This window comes from Lagopus muta, chromosome 1, assembly GCF_023343835.1.
Source record: "Lagopus muta isolate bLagMut1 chromosome 1, bLagMut1 primary, whole genome shotgun sequence".
In the NCBI taxonomy this organism is placed as follows: domain Eukaryota; kingdom Metazoa; phylum Chordata; class Aves; order Galliformes; family Phasianidae; genus Lagopus; species Lagopus muta.
In genome coordinates, this window is record NC_064433.1 from 68161582 (window position 1) to 68183027 (window position 21446).

The window sequence follows — 21446 nt, forward strand, 5'->3', positions numbered from 1 at the left end:
CTCCTGCGAGGGAAACATTCATAGGCTAACAGAGACATTCACCCCTGCCTAACAGCTTTGGACAAAGTTTCCAGAAATAATAGTTATGCAGGATAACACAATTTAAATTGATTGGGCAATTAAACCTCCATTTGTATTTCTTTTAGCTATTTTATAAGGCCTTTGCATGGTGCAGCTGCTCTGACTGCATCTGTTACCTGATGTTTTACAAGGAAGGGAAAGCTGCTTTGCATGGACACGTGTTGGCTGCCAGTCACCTTTCTTTTGTCACCAACCCTTCTGCGTCTGTCCTCACCACTGTGTGCCAGTCACTGGGGGGCTTCATGAGCAGCCCCCAACATGGGTATCCCCACTCCAGACACATCTGTCTCTCCAGGGGCTGGAGTGCATCCTTATACACAAAGAAGAGGAGGTCCAGCGGCAGGATGGCTGGTTTGCCCAGCAGAGATGAGACTGGATAAGGGAGGTTCCAGGCACTCCTTTATGTCCCACAACAAAGGTTGTGCCCCTGGGGCTGTGACACCCCATGTTTGCCACATTACTGTGTGATTTAGATCCCATGTTTGGATTTCTTGAAAGAGTACATATTTATTTTAATGGCACCAGAGGCACTGAGCATCATCATTTAAATATACTGTACTTCTTCATTTCATTCATTTAAAAAGTCAGGATTTACATCAGGCTGCACTTAGGGAAAGAGCTGGGTTGGCTTAACGGAGTGCTTCCAGATGCATTGCTGAGGGCAACTCCTCTTCAAAATGAGCTGGTAATGCTGATCACATTACCCTGAGAATGTCAGCTTGTGGAGGGATGGACCATGTAACAGTGGCCAAATCACCATCATTACCATCATTCAAGTCATGTATTTGCTTTCAAAGTTAGCAATGACTGAACACGGCTATGGCATGAATAGTGAAGAGATCTGTGAGGAGCAGCACGTTAGTTTTATCCGATGGACAGATGGTCTTGCCTTTGAGCCCACAGACAAACAGCAACGCCTTCTCCATCAGCTCCAGACAGAACCAAGAAGCCCAGAAGGGCCGAGCGGGGCAGGTCCTTCCACTAAGGGTTAAAGTAGGTGCTCCACAAGCTCACCTTAAGCTGAAAGACGTAGACATGGAATTGTGGAATCACAGCATGGCTATGGTTTAAAGGAACCTTAAAGACCATCTACTTTCAATCCCCCCCTGCCATGGGCAGGGACGTCATCCACCAGCTGAGGTTGCTCAGGGCTCCATCCAACCTGGCCTTGAACACCTCCAGGGATGGAGCATCCACAATTTCTCTGTGCAGCCAGTGACAGTGCATCACCACACTCTGAGTAAATAATTTTTTCCTAACATCCAATCTAAATTTCCCGTCTTTTAGTTTGAAGCATTACCCCCGGTCACTACACTCTCCATTAAGGAGTCCCTCCTCGTCTTTCCTGTAGGTCCCTTTTAAATACAGAAAGGCCTCAGTGATGTCTCCCTGGAACCTTCTCCAAGATGAACCAGATCCCACAGCTTTTCCTCATAGGAAAGACATTCCAGTCCTCTGACCATCTTCATGGCCCTCCTCTTGAACCACTCAACAGCCTATATCTTTTCTTGCATTGGGGACCGCAGACTTGGGCATAGTACTCCAGATGGGTCCTTACAAGGGAAGAGTAGAAGGGGACAATTACTTCCCTTCCCCTGTTGGCCAGGTCTGTTTTTACTCAGTCCAGGATGCAGTTGAGCTGCAAGTGCACAGTCTTGGCTCTTGTTGAACATTTTGCCCACCAGAACCCACAATTCCTCTCATCTTATGTGTCTTGCCTGTTTGTGAAGTGATGATGGCTTCTGACACCTGGATGATCTAACAGCATGCTTGATATTCATGCTTATCCTGTAACAGAACAAGCAGTGCCTCTGGCTTGCTGTCCATCGTTCCCACCAGAGACCTTGGGAATTTGTGCTGGGATTGTTGGGAAGAAATTTTTTCCCACATACATCCCAGCAGCACCTTCTTTCCTCACCCATTATTCTTGCAGAGTGTACACAACTGTGTTTATTGTTTGTTCAGAAAGAAATAATAGCTCTGAAGTGCTACCTATCCAGTTTGTTTCTGTGAATGCCCATAATAATAATTAATCATACATATTATTAACATGTGGTCAAGAGACTTGTCAAAACTGGAGCTCTCCAGCGGTAAATAGAGCTCAGACAATTAGCAGCCACTGCTTGAATTGAGTCAGTGTTTCTCCCAACACAAAAGAAAGTCAAGGAAGTAATAAATAATGGAAACATAGACAATACACTCAGTAAACTATGATGAAGGCACTTCATCAACTGCCTGTAGGACTGTGTCAGTGTATTGCACGAGTCTGCAACGGTTGAGCCTGTTGCATTATAGATGTGTTGACTACATCATTAATGCTGCCCTAAACTTGGAAATACTGTGCTCATGCTCTCTTCTGTGTTAGAAGCAATTTTATTTCTTAATTACTTTCAATTCACCCGCTGCTGAGCATTTCCTGTTCCTTAGTACAGAGAACTTCTATGGTGCAGATTTTAATCTGAAGTGCAGGATCTCAGCTGGGCCCTGGGGCCAAGCATAGTGACGGGGCAGGGGGGGACCTGGCTGGTTAGGATAGGTCCTCACATTGGGTACAGACACCCTGCTCACTGCAGCTCTGCTCTGTTAAAGCAATGCCTTTCCGCTTACAAGAAACCAACACTTGCTAAATGAATCAAAGGAAAAAGGACAACAGCAACAGATAGGGTATGGTTCTTCCTAATTTTGAAGCTAGTTTTATCTATTAAAACAACCGAAAACTCAAAACACAGAGATTGGAAGAAAAAAAATTTGAAAGCACATGACTGACCAATGCTCCCAGATGCAGTTGTAATGTTCTGTGCTCCCTATTGGCTTCATTTCTGTTTCTGGGCTAAAAAAGGATAGTGTTCTCTCAAGAATGTTGTCCTGTTGACCCCATGCTCACATTATTGGCAGTGGTTGTGTTCTGTGACTGCATAGTGTTGGTCTAAAAATACTTCACTTGAATTATCAGGAAGTCACAGCTCACAAGTAGATTCAAAATAGAAAGCCAGGTTGTGTATGTTTTAATAAAGACAAAATAAGTTTTTATTCATTGAAAGTTCCCTATAAATGTAAAAGGCAATTGCTTCTCTTGAGTCTTCAGAGGCTTCACAGCACCTTCCACACTCTTGCTGGCTTTTCCTTTCCTGTGCACAAGGATGCAGAGCTCTTCCCACAAGAACAGGGAAGAGCCATTCCTGCTCACAATAGCAGGATTGAAAAACTGAGGTGAGCCAGTGGTAGTCTAGGTCAATAGCCATTTTTCCAAACACAGATCCCTCAGTCTGCACTGAGATGCCAGGTGCCCTGGACCCTTCCCCACACTATGGCTCTGGGCTGGGCCCTCACCCCATATGGCAGTGTCTTTCCTGTACTGGGAAGACTAGAAGAGGAGGCATGAATCCACACACAGACCCTCCAGTTCTAAAAAACAGAGGAACATTTATTGTTTTGGTTATTTTGTGGCTTTAGGGTTGTTTTTTTTTTTTTTATTTAGTTTTCCTTTGTTTTCTGTTGGTTTGTTTCTCAATTATACATCTTTTTTTTTTTTCTATTTTTTTAAATCTTCTGCTCTTCAAGCTTGAAAAAGTTCTTCATGCTGAACATCAGCCATCCTCCTGTCACAACTAAAGTCTTCTGCTTCTCCACAGGAACAGTGGCTGTTCCTGCTGCCCTTGGTCCCTCGGTGACACCTTTGACACCTCCTCACGTCCCCGGGCAGCTCAGGTCCCTCCGCTGGACTCCTCCTGTTGCCCCGCAGCAGTGGCTCAGAGGCTGCCAGTCCCTGGCCTTCCTTCTTCCTCTCAGTGAAGAAGAGATGAGAGGACTTGGGAAGGGAAGGGAGGTGGGGACGGGAAGGGTGGGTTCACAGGAACCTTGGCTGTCAAAAGAAGAATTCACAGGAGATGAATGTCTCATGTGAGCCTGCAGAGAGGTCTGACAGCTGGGGCTGTATCAGATAATGATAAACTTACAGGATGGGAGGATCAGGGTTGGCTTCGAGGCGGCTACCTGCCGGGAGGTGCACCGGACCTCAGGCCACTCCAGTAGTAGGGGTGGGCTCTGGGTCTGGCTCTCCTCTGCCACTTCCCGAGAGCGATGGGCTGATGGTGACTCTGCCCTGATGGAGGCGGATCCACCTCCATGGGCTCCTCATCGCTCTCGGGAGGGTCCACCTCCATGGGCTCGATGGTGGGGAGCCTCTCCATTAGCCGCCTCTTCTTAGGAGGATGAGGATCCATTCTTGCTCCTCGGAAAACAAAAACACTACTCAACTCGCGAGCTCAGTGCACCACTGGCGCCTCTCGCTCAGCAACTGGGGTTGTGGGCCCAGGGTTCCCCGTTTCCAAGGGCTTGGAACACTGGGCTGTGGGATGATCTGTGACATCAGGAGGCCATGGTGATGCCATTCTTCTCCATCACGATGCCATGGTGACCAAATGTCAACGGTTTACAGGCCGGTTTGGACCGGTTCTGTGACTAATGGGGCACGGACTGAGTTTTGAAGAAGAGAGGAAAGATGTTTTTGTATGGGAAATAAAAATAGAAGAGACCGAGATATACACAGGCTGCTCTGAATTTAACGCCTCCCATTTGCTTCCATAGACACTGCAACAGATACAAAGAGGACTATAGCACTATCTGAGAGCAAATTGTCAGTACCAAACACTGTTGTCCAACACAGTCACCACCATTTGCTGATTCGTGCGTGATCTGATCAAGATGCTCTTCATTTTGTAATGTGACAACTATGCATGGCCATGCAAAATGTGGCTTGTCTTTCATATAGCTGTTGCCACAGCTGAAATGCATCGCCCGCCATCTCACTGTGCTCACATGCACAGTTTGGTCTCCATTAACATTCAACAAGTGTTAATGAATGTCAATTGGTTCCATTTTTCCACTTGAAGGAACTCAGTGACACACCTTTGCTTCCTGAGCACTTCCATGTCAGACACCATTTTGTCAGACTGCCTGTCTGCTGCCATCTGTCACACAGCAGCAACACACAATGGAATACTGCAGGGAATGTTCAGCTTTTACTGCCATCAGCTTAAAAATACACATATGTATGTATTCAAATGTATGTATGCAGTGTTTTCCTTACAAATATTGTAATTACTTCCAAAACAACCTTCAAGTGATTGTGCTGTTTCATTGCAACTGGCAATTTTAAAATCAAGATCTGATGTATATCTACAAACAAAAATTAATTATGGAAGCCCCATTCATTAGGAACAAACTAACATACACTCACATGGGCGCTTTTGGCTTAACTTTGAATCAGGCCTTGGCTGAACAGACAATTTTGTAGAATGGTCACTGCCCAGGGTGCTTCCACACTGCTGCCTTGCTAGTGCTGAGCAAACCCATGGCACTGAGGAAAATGTTCCTTTATGCAGACATTTCACACTCTAGCAGGCAATTAAAATGCAAATTACAAATGTTTATTAGAACTGTTTCAGCATCTATTCTAATGCATAAGATGGGAATTATGCACAGTGCATGGAGAAAGATGCATTGCTCCTCAAGTAGAATCTGAGTTCCACTCTAGGCCTGGAAATAGCTGGAAAAGCTGATTCTGGTCTGATTCTGATCTGATATGGTGGAATAAACACCCTGAAGTCAGTGTAGCTACAAAGCTTTGTTTAGTGAAATGAGAATTTAGCTCCATAAAAGTACTTCCATTGAAAGCAGGTGCAGAAGGGGTATCCGTAGCGCAGTGAAACTTCTGCATTACACTGTTTTTCACTTTACCCTTATTTTTAACCACAATTCAGGGATGAAGACAGACATAGCTAAAGTAAGGCTCAAACACACTGGCTGTGCAGCCTGGGGTTAAACTTGTGGCTGTGAGGCCAGTTACAGAATTTCTAGTTGAGCAACACCTGCACAGGTTTGGAGGAGCCACCAGCAACTGGGCATAGCACCAAGTCTTCAGTTGCTTTGTTAAATCAAATTCCAGAGCTCAGCAGATGCAGTTAAAACTCTTTTGCAACTTTTGACTTTCCTGCTTGGTAGGGCCAGGGAAAGAAAATGGCTGAGCACAGTGCTTCTGTAGCCCCATGCAGCACCCATGCATATCCGGAGCCCACAGTACCTCCCAAAGAACTGCTCTTTGGCTGTGCAGTGCCTGAACTCCCCAGACAAGCAGTCTGGGAGCTGCTCTATGCACTTAAGTGTCACCTCCCCCAAAATGAACCATCAGCCCTTAATGGGCAGGACCAGAGCCAGGTTTTTTAAGGTGTCGAGTCTGGGTATGTATGCTGGCACTTCTCCTTCCTACGTCAAATTCATAGCTGCCCCATTAACATTCAACTCAGTGCAAGTTATTGTTTAAGACAACTTGCTTACCTTTCCTACTTAAAATCTAACTACATCAAAGACGAAATCTGGATAGTCCCAGAGCTGTGATGAGGTTGTTTTTACAGGTATTTGAGCAGCGTGTTAAACCTGCTTATTTGAAGATGATGATATTTGTATTGTTGCTAAGAATTCATGCCAAGCATAATTTTGGGGCGTTGGGAAGGTATCATATTTGCATATTGATATAATACAAAATTCTTTTTATGTCTCCTTTCATAGCATAATAATGCTCTTTCCACTGCATGACAGCTTTTAGTACAGAAAAATTCAAAAACAGAAGAAAATTATTTTTTAGAAAACGGATTTTTTTAAATCTGATTTTCATTTTGCCATGTTTGGAGCATCCTTTACTGCACATGACCTGCTGTATATCATCCACATAAAAACAGTAATTGCACAGAGATATAGGTACTTCACATGGTAATGCCTTAATCAGACAAATCAAATGACTGGAGGAGTTTGATTTTTTTTCTAAAGCATGCTCTATTTCTAGCCTTGTGTGCCTGTAGAAGATGGGCTTTATGAAGCTCTTCCTTGTTCCTTTTCTTTTCAGTCCCTCTGATTACCTTAACCCCCTCTCTACTCTATTTGTTCATCCTCTAAGCACAGAGAGACTTTGTTTCTGGTCCTGCAAGCTCCATAGAATCATAGAACACAGAATTATTGAATGGCTTGGGTCGGAAGAGACCTTAAAGACCATTGAGATCCAACCCTTGACATGGACAGTATTACCACCCACTAGCTCAGGCTGCTCTGGGCCCCATCCAACCTGGCCTTGAGCACGTCCAGGGATGAGGCATCCACAGCTTCTCTAGGCAGCCGGTGTCAGAGCCTCACTGCCCTGTGGGTAAAGAATTTCTTCCTAACATCTAACCAAAATTTCCCCTCTTTTAATTTGAAGCCATTCCCCATTGTCCTACCACTGTTAGGCCACGTAAAGAGTTACTCTGCTTCCTGTTTAGAAGCTGCCCTCAAGTACTGGAAGATCACAGTGAAGTCACCCTGGAGCCTTCTCTTCTCCCAGACAAACAAGCCCAACTCCCTCAGCCTTTCTTCATGGCAGAGGTACTCCAGCCCTCTGAGCATTTTTGTGACCTCCTCTGGGCCTGCTCCAGCAGCCTCAGAACCCACTCCAGCAGCTCTAGAATAGAAATAGCTGTCACAAAGTCTATAAACTTCCCTCTGCTAACTGTTTTCCATCTCGTTTTCCTTTCCCTATTTGCTCATGCTACCAGCAAGCAACTCTTGTGCCTTGTGATTCTGCCCTGCCCAGGAAGGGCCCACTTGAGCTGCTGCCTGCCCCAGGTCAGGCCCCAGTGCTTGGCAATGGTGGCCAGCAGGCCTGGGGCAGGGCTCAGGTATGTGCTAACAAGACAATGCTGCTGGTGTCACAGGAGCTTCAAAGTGAGAGATATCCAAGAGGAAAAGAATGCAGTGAAGGATATTCCTCCTTCATTGTCTAATTAGATACAAAATTCATTTTTGTTTTAACTTTAATTGTCTGGAAACCCTACGGGGTTTGGCTGGCACGAGTTCTTCTGTTGTGCAGGCTCTGGTGGTGCTGGCAGTTAGTGGGTGCTGTGGGTTGGATGCTACTCGAGGGAGGCTTCCACCACAGCACACATCTCTGCAGGTTTCCTTCTGTCAGTGGGTTTTCTGAGCAGGTTGATGGGTGATCTGGGAGGAACACGAGGCCTCTGTGAGGTGGCGGATTGACCAGCAACTTCAATCTCCTTCGGTTAGTTTATTTTGTTCAGAAGTGGTTTAAATGGAACTTAAAGTGCTGTTAAAGCACTGTTGAAGGAGTAGATCTTCTCTACCCTTGGCGAATCTCATGCCTCTGGTACAGAGCAGGTCCCCAGCAGTAATGACACCATTCTGGGGATAGAATAGCAAGCAACATGAGGTTGGGCAGAAGGGCTGTGGCAGGAGGCAGATTGTGATGCCCAGCCAAACCACCCCCATGGATCCTTGACTTTAGTCCTGTAGCCTTTCATGAAGAAGAGATGCTGCTCCAAACCCCGTTGTGGCCCTACCTGTGTTTCCCTCCCTGAAGGCTGCTCCTGGGATGGCAGAAAACAGGAATCAGTGTCCTCTGCTCAGCAGTGACATTTCCTCCCTTTGCACTGAAGTTTTTTATTTTCATAACTGCCTCAGTGATTACGTGTAGCAGCAGGGGACTGTTACCAAGGGATAATACTCAATCCCACTGACATTATCTACCTCTTAGTGGAAACAAATGGGATGCCTGCCAGCCTGCCGATGCTGGATGACTGGCCATTGTTTCTGGGGAAGGGCTGCTTAAAAATCTCTCTTCCATTATAAAGTTGATCCATCCAGCAGTTTGTGATTTTAATATGAAAAATTACCTTGCTTATTTTGAAATGCTGGTAGTTGAAATTCACTTTGTTTTTTTGAGGCTGGATAAACAGTTGACAAGTGCCATCTCTGCCTTTAAAAGCTCACTAAAAAAACCAGCATGATTTGATTTGTTCGCACAGCGAAAAGATTGTTCTTTAATCCCTTTGGAGTTGTTGTATTTGATACTCCTGCCAGTGGAACTAATGAAAAATCCTCTGGCATGGCGTGTCAAGAAGCCCAGGAATGTCCCTGGCCACAGCATGTCTTCTGAAGATGGCAGGTACCTTGAAGGTGGCAGAGCCAGGGCACAATGCCCTTATCCTTTCACAACATTCCTCCTTGCCCAGTAACAGCATGGGGATGGAGACCTTATTATATTTGGTACAAAACTGGATCCAATTGTCAGATAGAAGGTGTTGGTGTATTTGAAAAAAAAATACACAAAAACATAACCATCCAATAATTACTTAAATAGTTTTGTTGTTTGGGTTTTTTTTGTTTTTGTTTTTTGGTTTTTTTTTTTGGCCATCATTATAACAGTTCAGTGAAATCCACTATTTAAAAACTAATCATTGTAGTATTTGTGTTACAATTTTAGGTGTTCCGAACAGCAATTAATTCTTTAATGAGTATGAATGATTAATTCAGGACATAAACTGCATGAAATAATAACAGAAATTAAATCAGGCATGCTGCACCTGATTAGGGTTGGGGGAAAAAGTTGCTATTAAAGAAGAGAGCAGTTTGTGGATTCACAACAGTTACAAAAATAAAACTAAAAGGCCAGACTAATTGGTTCTTGTACAGGGCTAAACTGAACCCCTCGTGGGATCAAATCAGGTGCTGAAACATGATTTCCTGCTGCAGCCTGAGATGACCTCAGACACTGGGACATTCCTGTGGGGGCTGGCCGATGTCAATGCAGGACCACCTGGAGATGCCCAGTGGGAACGTCCAACATGCCACAACAGCTATGCACCGAGGCCTGCCCTTTTCAGTCACTTACAGGTATGTGTATCCCTAAGATGCACTCTTTTCCAGGAATGGAACTAGGAATTTTTGTATTAGCTTAGTATGGGAGGACAGCCTTTAATAACCGTAGTCACAATCTCTTCTGTTAATCATCTAAGTATCAATTACAGGGATTTACAGATAGCCATCAGTTTTGAGGAAAAAATCTAGCAAGTATTCTTTATGTTACCATTTCAAACACATCCAATGCCAAATGTATTTATTTTATGTTGGAGTATCCTAGAAGCTATATGAAAAACAATACAGAACATCTACGCCTCACATCCACAGGTCCAATCAGAAACATCCCCAGTGCTTTCTTTTTCTGTGGAAGCTCCAAAATGCAATGAACTGTTTTTTCATAAAAACAGACATTCATAGAATCATAGAATGGCCTGGGTTGAGAAGGACCACAATGATCATGTAGTTTCAACCCCTCTGCTATGTGCAGGGTGGCCAACCACCAGACCAGGCTGCCCAGAGCCACATCCAGCCTGGCCTTGAATGCCTCCACAACCTCCCTGGACAACCTGTTCCAGTGCATCACCCTCTGAGTGACCGCATTAAAGTGGTGGGCGCTGGGAATCTTTCAGATTCCTACCAATGGCTCACATGTTCACTAGAAACAATAAGAAAAAGAGGATTATGTTCTTTCATTTCCTTTTGACTTCCATATGTTCATGTGTGTGTGTGTGTTTTGTACATGCTTCTACAACCACACAACTTGCACTTTCTTTTCCTTTATTAATACTGTTAAACTTTTTTCTACTTTGGAGGAAGAGTGATGCCAAATAAGTACAGTTGATAAGGACAGAACTCTTCAGTGTACCAGTGAATATTAATTCAGGAACCCAACAGTGACATATTTACCTAACAAGTCTTCAGATCAGGTAATTGTTTAGTTGTTGATACAATGCCAGGAAGCAAGCTCTGATGATCATATGTCCTTTAATTATCTCAAAAGTTCAACAATCAAAACAATTACTTTTTAATTTCCTTCCCAAGATCACAGAATCACAGAATCACAGAATTGTAGGGGTTGGAAGGGACCTCCAGAGATCATCGAGTCCATCCCCCCTGCCAAAGCAGGTTCCCTACAGCAGGTCGCACAGGTAGGCATCCAGGCAGGTCTTGAACATCTCCAGAGAAGGAGACTCCACCACCTCCCTGGGCTATTCAAACAGAATTTTGCTATTGGGAATAGCAAACAGTAGCTATTGGTAAATCTAACTAAATGGTTTACTTGCAATTTACTGTTTAATTTATATCTGTACTCTAAAAAATAAAACCTCATGACTAACACTAGGAATCTATCTGCAGTTAAGAAGCCAATGCTCGTTGGTGCCTTCTTTTCTATACTGTTGACAGATGTAGAGGAACAGTTTTAATATAGTAAGGTGTGGTGTCGACTCACCGTTGGCATCTTAATAGCCATTCCAAATTAATGTCCTTGACAAGACAAATATGACACTAAGCACAGGAAAAAGAAGCACTGCAAAATGGGATGATTTTTTTTGAATAATGATGGCTAATATACTAAAAGTAATACATTTGGAAAATTACAATTGAGGAAATTGAATAGTATGCCTTGTAAACCTTTTTACTGAAATTAGAGTATGCCATTAATAAAATGTGTAAAATTGAAAAGAAGAGTTTTCTTAAAAGAATAGCTCTTGGAGATGTCTTAAGAAGCCTTATTTTGACAATGTTAATTGTTGCCTCTTTTTTGATAAATGGATTATGCAAAATTAATTCTCTCACTATGTAGATCTAATCCACAACACAGGACCACTCTGTCAGAATTTTAAAGTATTTTGAGTTTTCTAATGAATAGATACAAAAAGCCATTCTCAATTAATTTATTAGTTTGAAATTTGAAATTGTAAATCCATCACTGTCTTTATCTACAATTTCCTGCATTTGACCAAATCCTACTGTAAGAATGCCCGGAGAAAATCATTGTAGGATATTTTTGAAGATAGAGTTTTATCATAGTATTCCAAAATGTTAAACAGCTCTTCTTCCGATAGGTTGATTTTGTATTCATGAAGAACCTGTAAAAGACAGAAGCAACTTTAAAATTTATTGTTCCTTTGGTGAGGAAGAAATAAAAACAGTTATGCTAAAATTTCTTTACAAAACAACTTCATGATTTAGCCCTGTCCTATCTTAGGTTTCTGAGAATACCAGAAAATCAAATCCTCTTTCTTATCTTTGACTTCCATGTCAGTATTGGTTCCCTGGGATACATTTCTGAAAACCTGTGTATACAGGGGGTTTCATCCACAATCCCAAACAGCACTTGCCTTAAGGGGAGCACTGGAGATGGGGAGCCCCTATGTGTGTAGAAGCAAATTTACAAATAATGCATGTTTAGAGGGCTTTAAGTACTATTAGGAGATGGGATGGAGAAATGGAGTGTCTTCTTTTGTATCCTTCTTGGATGATCTACAGTCTTCACATCCAGGGAAACAGAAGGAATAACACTGTCACTCAAACTGTGCAAACCCCAATGTACGTAATAATGCCCACATGTAATCCATGTTTTTACACATTAATTTCTGGGCGTTACTTCTGGTTTCACATGAACTTGAGAATTTGGGCCCTGCCAGTGACCAGCAAAGCCATTAGTGCTGGTATGCCACGCCACTAATCACTGGCTTTCTGGAAAGATCTTATTGGTTTGCAACTCTCTCCTAACAACTCAGCATCTGAAGTTGCTAATGGCCCTGTGCATTTAGTACAGCCGTAAATAGCATTGTTGCTGAAGTTAGGAGGGTGCTAATTTCTCCATTTCAGTAAATTTAATTTTCCTAGGAAATAAAGGGTTCTGTTCCTTCACAAAACACCTTACATCTTGTCAGTGGCCGATTAACACCTTTGTAGCAGTATTCTGGAACTGGGGATGGCTTCTTCATCTAAGCCTATGAGATATTGTATTTATTTATTTGTTTATTTTAGCCTAGCTTAGGTCATGTTAAAGACGCTTGATTTTCAATTGTTGACAGCGCTTTAACTTGGAAAGATAATCATCACAGTCCTAGAGGAATATGACAAACTAACAGGTCTGATCTTCATTCCTATTCCCCTAAGCCTGATATCCTGAGGCAGTACCCAGGAAGGCAAAAAGCTGTAGTGACAGCCAGGGAGCCTGTGGCATGAAGATTATATAGCTACAGTGGTGCTTCTTATCCCTCAGTCTTCACGTAGGGACTTAGGTTTCAGTTACATGGCTGTGCCAGGAAATATCATGTTCCCACCAATACTAAATAAGTAAAGATTTACAGAGGAGTTCAGTGACTGGTATAATCTAAAGAGGTTTAGGCTGTTCTTTGCAGTGCCAGGCAACAAGCTGGTTTTCTGCAGCTCCTGGGAAGGCGAGCTTCAGAATTACACCTCACGATTACTTATTGCATGTAAGCATTTGGTTGCTGTGATTGAGCATCCTGTCCACCAGTTTATCAGTTCTTTAAAGCAGTAATAATACCAAGGGGTGTCTCAATGCACGCAGCATTAAATGAGTTTAGGGACCCATCATAATTTTTTCTTGCAATTGAATAGCAAATATTCACAATTCGTCTAGAACACACTGTGATTACTAATCCTAAATAAAACAGTGAATAAATAAAACAAAGAATACACTGAAATTTGTGAAGATTAAGTTGAGTAAAAATCAGAATCCCCATAGATCTAGATGAAGAAGCAACTATTAATTCCAGATGCAATATACATATATAGAATACAGAGGTATTTGCTATTTGAGGGGATACAAGGTGCCAAAATATTTGCAGAGCTTTTGGATCCCTCCCCTAGTACAAAACTGTGCTTCACACAAAAGAGCAAAGAGAGAAACCAGTAATAGAGATTCTTAGATGTGGACCACTTGGGCCCATTTCACATTCAGAAGGGAACACACCAGTTGGAAGTCCACAGGATCCTGCAGCTACTTTCCACAAAGGACTTGTTTGGTTCTGCCAATACCTCTGTTCTTATGCATTTGTGAAAGCTCTGTATTTAAAGATTGTATAGGAGCAGACTGCCCAGAGAAGCTGTGTATGCCCCAATTCTGGAGGCACTCATTGCCAGGTAGGATGAGGCCCTGAGCAGCTTGAGCTGATGGGTAGCAAACCCACTCGCAGCACGGGGTTGGAACTGGGTGGTCTTTAAGGTCCCTCCCAACCCAAATCATTCTGTGATTCTATGATAGGGACTAAGATTTTCTCTGCTTTATTTATGCTGTTATAGCAGGACCCCACTAAGACCCTCAGCCTGAGAATGTATAATCATATGTGGAGAAAGATTACCACAAGTAATAGTCAGAGCTAAATTTACAGAGGGAAGCCAGAATGACATTATATACTATTGTTTGGTACCATTTTCCAGAAAATTTTCAATCAGGAAGCTCACATTAAAGTACTGCAATTTTCTGACTGTTAACTGCTCAACACAGCTTACTTGTCTGAAATCTGCAACATTTAACAGTCCAGTACGACTTTCGTCATAGGATTTAAAAGTGCGCTTCATTGGTCTCCAACAGTGCAAGATCTGGGGCTGAATTCTCAGCATTGTGCTGTAGAACAACACAGATTGTGGTCCAGGACTCATCTGTCAAAATTGGATGAGAAAGACAAGCATTAATACAATGGACACAACGGGGCAGAACAATAATGCAGAATGAGAAGGTATCGGAAAGTAGCGCTGGCTTAATTGGCGAACTGGCTGCCAAGCACTTGTTTACAAATTATTGCAAGATACTGTTTACATAAGATAATTTTAACCTATGACATTTTAATATTCTTGGAAAGTGCAGATGGTATATTTACTTAATCACTGTCAACGCCCTTACTGTATTATTTGAAACTGATTCTGAAGTCAGTGTTACTTCTTCTCAGATCTGTGTTTTCACTTGTGTTACGCTTGTCCTTGTTTCAACTCCCTCTTTCAGGCATTTTTAATTCCCTGCAGCGTTCATTTTCCAGAGTGAAATTTTTGCTTTAAAATGACTGAATGCATAATCCAGCTATGGGGGCAGCATGTGATTTAAGAAAAGCAAAACCCCGCTCTACATTCTTCCCTATAGCTATAATACCTTGTAGTCAGTTTTTTTAACACCTCTGCAGTTAAATAACTGGAACATAGACTTAATTTTCCTTAGGAAATGTCTTTCCTTGTTTTAGCCTGGCTAAGCTCGTTACATGTTGTACGCTGAACACATGTGATCTGCAGAACTATTACTGTAGTACTGCCATGAATAAGAGACTTTGGGAATCCAAAGTCAGCAGGCCACCTTCAGGATCTGAATCTGCTCTGCTGTCCTTTTTTTTTTTTAGGTACATGTCAGGCTTCTCCTTAACACTTGTCATTGGTTACGTCACTTATGCCACTTTTGTGCCAGGCACACATGACACTACAGTCTCTACAAATGTCTCATTGTGAAGGAAACAAACAGAGGATGTTATACCTCTGTTAGTTGGACACAGGCAGACACAAGCAGACACTGTATTGCGCCTATATGTGTTGTAACAGGCATGGTAGTGAGATAACAGCACTGATCTGTGCTCATGGTGCATTCTGCCTTCAGAATATGTAGCTGAGGAATGCATGGATACATGAATAATGCAATTTCCAACCCCAAATACTGAGTACTCTTGTGGGTTGAAATAAGGGAAGGAGCTTTTTACAGCGAATGCAACTTGGATTATTTTCATAGCGTGGAGGTTTGATGCTTCCGTGAAGCCCTAGGCCATTGATTCCCTCAGGCTTTAGAGAAAGAACTGTGCCTATGACATAAAGGAAAAGTTTATTATTACTATTATTACCATTATTAATTATTATTCCTTTTGATGTGCATCTGTCTGCTTATTAGATGGAATGGGGTGAGCAATCAATGAGGAAATTTCACTTTGAATATTACATTATACAAAGATGCTCAAAACATGGACTGAGGCCTTCATTGCATTTTCTGAACAGGATAAATAAAATAAAAGTGATTTGAGTCAACTTCATAAGGGACTCAAAAATTCCTTCTTTATCTACTCCAGTATTCTGGGATGAAATTTTACAGCATCAAACTTGTGTATAAAGGAAACCTTATGTAAGTTAATGAGGTTTTTTGATGCAAAACTTAATAGTTCTACCTTACTGTCCCTACTGGTAGTGAATACTTGATAATTCCTAATGATACTCTCTTCATACCTTGGTAGCAATCTGTTCATTTCACATCTGAAAACAGTTCAGTAATGTAATTTCTCTATAAAATGCTGCTACTAACCATATCTAAACTAATTAGGCACAGTCAAAAACAGCTCATTTGAATGAGCAGATTTGGATTTTGGCACTGTTCCTACTACATAATTTGATCGGGACACTATTACCAATGCCTTCCTTCTGGGCCTCTACAGCCTGTCTTCTACTCTTCTTTTCATCTTTCCTGTCTTAGATCACTACTATAGGTATTTGTCACGCTCTGCCTATATGGGCAACAGCCTATGGCTAATTGTTTTGCTGGGTCTGTCTTTCGAGGAATAGGTACATGTTAGGAGGACAGCTGCATGGATACAATGTGCTTGACCAGTCCTGGCTACAAAATGATTTTACTGACTGGTAACAGTGGTGCCTCCATACTTTCCCTATAGGGCTGAGCATGGGGCTGGCTGCTGAATGACAGCCATCTCATGACACATCCACAGCACTTTTTATTTCTAAATTTATTTTTATTTAGTTCAACAAAAGCTCTTAAAACTTCAGGTCCTATGTTTTCTACTGGTAGTAATTATCCAAATTTTAGCACATTTAGCCAATTTACCATCTAACTTGGGTACACGGAAGCATGATCACAAGGAGTTAGATCCTCAAACTGAAGGGGATACCAAATGAATACCAGAAATTAACATCATGGGATTAAACAAGAGAATGCTGGAATTCTCTGTCACTGCAGCAGAAACTGAAAGAAGTGTAATTTTGATTTTTATAAGCATTGTATGTACCGGTTTTTGTGGCTTCGGTATAATCACTCTTTGTAGCAGTGTGCTTTTCTGTGGTTTTAACAACAAGATGCAGCTCTGAAAGAAGTCATAGTATGCAAATTTTCCATTTTTCTTGATATCGTATTTTGTTGTCATTTGGTTGATTTCTTCTTTGCTTAACTCCAAATGGAACTTCTCTGCTATATCTGAAATAATAAAGAAATGCAGAAATAACATCTACTTTGTCACTCATAAAAATAGACAATCACGTATTGTGTTCACAAGTTTTACAGGGATATGTTGACGTGCTCACTTTCAGTGACTTCTGCATAAATATATTATACAGCCATTGCTATATGCAGGTATATACATATGCCTACACTTCTAGAGGTAGCTGTTCACACTTCACAGGGCTTCAGCAGACTAATAACATGTTTCTTTGATTTTAAACACACAAGAAGTATGCCTTGATACTGAATGTAATTGATTTTCTGATAAGCTAACGTGTTTTTTTTACCCAGGACTTTACATTTGATTACACAAGTGTACACTGTCTTATCACACGTGTGGATGGACGTCCTAACAAAAGCACAGAACACTCTCTCAGGAAGAGTACACAACATAAGAGCAGCGTAGCTCAATTTGTCTGAGAGTAAAATCCAAGATCCTTTCAAATCAACAGGTATTCAGCTGTAGCTTCCAGAGAAACCAGAAGCACATGCAAGATCACAAGGAAAAGACTGGCAAAGTTATTAAAACATCACCAGGTACAATAAGGGCAGTGTACTTGGAAGGTGAGGAAATAACTTGTCTACAAGCCAAAATTATCAACAAGCAAAGCCATGTACTCCTTTTCTAAGTGGCAACTAATTCTGAATACGAACAGGATTTTATTGCACCCAAAGCTACAGTAAGCTGTTCTGCCCTGCACTAACAGGGTGGGATCTGGAGCAACCATGCAATGAATGCCACATGTCTGGAGGCCGATAGCCAGAGCACCAGAAAGAAAACAGAACACATCTGAGAATGAGTAAAGCACTTTTCAGATGGTAACGAACCTAGGAAGTCGGACAGTGGGATTTCTCCTATCTTGCTGACATCCTTCTCTTGACACAGCTTCAGTATGTCTCTCCAGGAACACTGGATATTCTTTCTTATCTTATTTTCTATTTCTTCCCAGTTAAGGACAGGTGCAGAACAGTCTGCTGTTGTCTGAGGATGGCTGGATGCTGATGTCTGAAACCAAGAGATAACAGTGATTTTTCTACCAAGTCTTACTGATTTTGTAGGTAACCAACTAGATGACAAATCCAGATTCTGGCCTTCCAGCATTGAAACTAATGCACCATCTGAACCATTTCTGATTTAAATTGTTTTTGCAAAACTGTAGGTAAAAATATTCGAAAACTCTTAATGTTGAAATGACACTATTTGCTTACTCAGCCTTGACCACTTTTTTAAAAAATTCACCTTACTTGTAAATCATTTACAGTTTCTCCAAACTCTTTTTTTTTTTTTTTTTAAATAAAGAACAGATTCTGTATTTAGAAAAGCTGTGTAATACCATCTTAGAACAAAATAATCACTGAATAATGCAATAACAGTGCTTTGATTTCTTACTGAGAAAACTCAGTTCTGTGGTCTCACATTCAGAGCCCACAGAAAGAACAGTGTGAGAAGATGCCAGTGCTTAATGTCTTTTTGACTGCTGCCTCAGCAGTACTTTGGGTGAGCTGGATATATAGCCTCAGCCTACTTCTGTATGCTGGGTGCACAAGCCATAGTTATGCTCCTAGGTCCAACAAATATTCTCGTATTTTCTGAGATTTCCCAGTGTTCCTACAGGAGTCTCACTGGTGCAGGATTGACGAGGACTCACACACTTCCATGCAACGAATGCTACAGAGAAGAATCTTAATAGGTGTTCAGGCTGGCTGGGTCTTCCCAACAGCCATACATTCTGGGAGACTTACATTCCTTTCCTACAGTCTTGCACCATCCAATCTAGCATTCACAGACAGTAATGAGAAATTTTCCAGTGCTTTCTCTGAGAACTGGATCGAAGCATGAAGGACGCATGCTAATAGCCTGGCTTTTCACGAAAGAATCTACAGTTAATGCAATAATTGAGCTAGCAATGGGCCTATGTTTAGATTTACCAGCTGTGACAAGTTGTTTGCATCTTTAATTTGCTCAATCTGTTATTTCTTTTTCAGTAGTTAAACATCTCTATGTAGAAGTAGTCAGAAAACTCAAGCATTTTATAGGACCTTAATAATTTTAATATTTTATTTTTCTTTTGTAGGTTTGGTCATAGTCAAAGAACATGGTACAAGCACGTGAAGCTCCACAAGTGGATATCAAATATTTTTGCCAGTGGAGGGGACCAGAGCGCAGTACTAACATAGTAAGTATAGCCAGGGATGCCAAAGTGGAACAAGACTACTCCCTTTCTCATGAAATTCTCTCATCTGTCTTGGATCAGTGGTCTTCATAGCAAGTCTACCAATCTGACTCCCAGCCATCAACAACTATAATTTGGCATTTGCCAGAAAGCAGAGCAAAACCACAAGAATGTTTCACACAGGCCAGCAAACTGCAACTACCACTCCTGCCTGGCTTTGTCAGGCAACCACTTACCTTTTTTAATGTTGCTTTGTTGCTTTTGCAGCTGTTGGGCTGTTGAGGTTTGGGCAGTTCACTTTGTTCTCAGAAATGGGACTGTACTTAAAACAACAAAAGAATTTTTGCCATCTGATGTTTTGCCATCTGATGGAGATGTCCAAGGTAATAGCAGGGAATGCTATTGGTATAAATTGATATGTATGATTTGACTTCAGGGGAGTTACTGATTAGTAACACCATTATTTTGCAAGTAACCCCATTTGTTTATTAACAGGCTTTGTGCCAGATCTCAGGGGCAATCAATAGAAACACTGGCACTAACTTCCAAAAATATTATTTTCAGTCTATGCACAAGAAAGGAAAATTGATAAAGTTCATAAAACAACCATACTTACACTCTTCTGCCCCACTAGAGAAGATGATGTCTTGGGATGCTCTGGCTGAGAAGATGCACAGGTAACTGGCTCGGTAGAAGTCTCAGGACAGGTCGCACTGGGAGTGGTTGATGACATTGCTACATGTTCTGAGCTGAATTTCTTAAAAAATTCCTGATATTTCAATCATCCACCAACATTGACATCCACAGTGTTCCAAAGATTTTCAAACTGGTGAAGAAAGATAACTGCTGTAAATGCTAGCTTTAAAAATCGGAATCCTCTAAGGTACTAAGGATATGACAAAGCATATTGAAAAGAAAGGGAGAGGATGATTTGGAACAGAAGGAATCCTAGGGTCCATCTTATTACAAAAAACATTAAAAATCACAGCTTCTCTACAGAAGCCTGAGCAAGGCTGGGAAAACAATGAAAAAGGGATTTCTGCGGGACATTTTTTAATTGAATTTGGCCCTCGGTGTACGTTTAGACTACTAAGTCTTGTGATTAGACACAGAGATTAAGCTGCCATATAGAAGAATAATGTTTTATCATGAGATGTAAATCAAATCCACAGTGCACATGTATCCTAGCTAAGTACCATTGCGGCAAATTTCTCATGCTATCAGCTACACCTAAGTTCTACAACCATCTCAGTAGGCCACTAAGGTTCTTCAGTTATTGTATTTGCATCAACAAATTATTTCACCCTGAGGGCATAAAGGAATCAGCAGGAAAGAATATAGCAGAAAATCTTTACAGCCTTTAGAATCACATATAGTTATGATAAACTGCTGAGAACCGTATCTGTACAATACAGACAGCCTACAGAGGTTCTGGGAGCAGCTGTTGGACTAAAAGCATATGTGGAGATAGGGTGTTTGCTTGGCACAAAGCAGGGCAGGGCAGCCCTGCTCTCTGAGTGATGCATGGCTCTGTAAGGACAAGGCCGGGCTGTTTTCCATTGAACAGCCCTTCATTCCATAAGTAGCTGCACTGAATTTAATGGGACTACTCATGATATAAGCTACTAATCAAAGCAGGGATTATCACAGTCTGCCCTTAAATGAGCTGCACTCATTTTGCAAGTGTTTCAAGAGTCATCAGTATGCCTTTATAGGGTCTTCGTTATTGATTTTTAATATAAATCTAATTGGGAACCCCAGATTGCTTTTGATTTGATCTGTTTCGGCAGAGACTTAAACCCTAAAGGAAACTAGTCACCTCTTTGATGCATGAGCCAAGTTGCAGTCAAACTTCAAAGGGCAAAGGATACATTTTGAATTTCCTTTCAACTTTCCCCCATTGGCCTGGCTGCTACCACATTATGAATTATAAACAATTCTATTTTGCACTTGTGATTACACTTCGCACTTCATATGAGGATCTCAAAGTGTATTACAAACTTCAATTAAATACAACAATACCCTGATGAGCTGGGTTAGCTATAGATAGAAACTATTGCAACACTCAACAAAATCTGGGGGATTTGGGGGACTGCAAGTAGTTCAAGCACATCAAGGTAGCTCAAGCAAAGAGGACAAAAGTGCCTGTAATAAAAAGGGGGGTGTCAGTTGGGAAGATATTAATCAACACCCCATTTGCCCCATAGTACTTTTTACGAGAAAGGTCACAAAAATTCAGAAGACCAAGAAGCTAAATTTTAGGAAGAAAGTCTTCA

General features: G+C 41.7%; 1 protein-coding gene across 1 annotated transcript; it reads right to left on the reverse strand.

Moving 5' to 3' along the window:
* Positions 1-11732: 11732 nt before the first annotated feature.
* EFCAB6 (EF-hand calcium binding domain 6) lies at positions 11733-19903 on the reverse strand. The gene is made up of 5 exons (XM_048949296.1): positions 19787-19903; positions 17825-18002; positions 16788-16972; positions 14257-14406; positions 11733-11855 (listed from the first exon to the last, which is right to left on the reverse strand). Exons 1-5 carry the CDS (start codon positions 19901-19903, stop codon positions 11733-11735), a joined length of 753 nt encoding a protein of 250 aa, XP_048805253.1.
* Positions 19904-21446: the final 1543 nt, after the last annotated feature.

Coding starts and splice junctions, on each gene's coding strand:
- EFCAB6 (XM_048949296.1), bottom strand. CDS start 19,903: ATGTCATCAACCACTCCCAGTGCGACCTGTCCTGAGACTTCTACCGAG. Junction 14,407..16,787: donor TACCGAAGCCACAAAAACCG/GTACATACAATG, acceptor CAATTTTGACAG/ATGAGTCCTGGACCACAATC. Junction 11,856..14,256: donor ATGTTGCAGATTTCAGACAA/GTAAGCTGTGTT, acceptor TGTCTTTTACAG/GTTCTTCATGAATACAAAAT.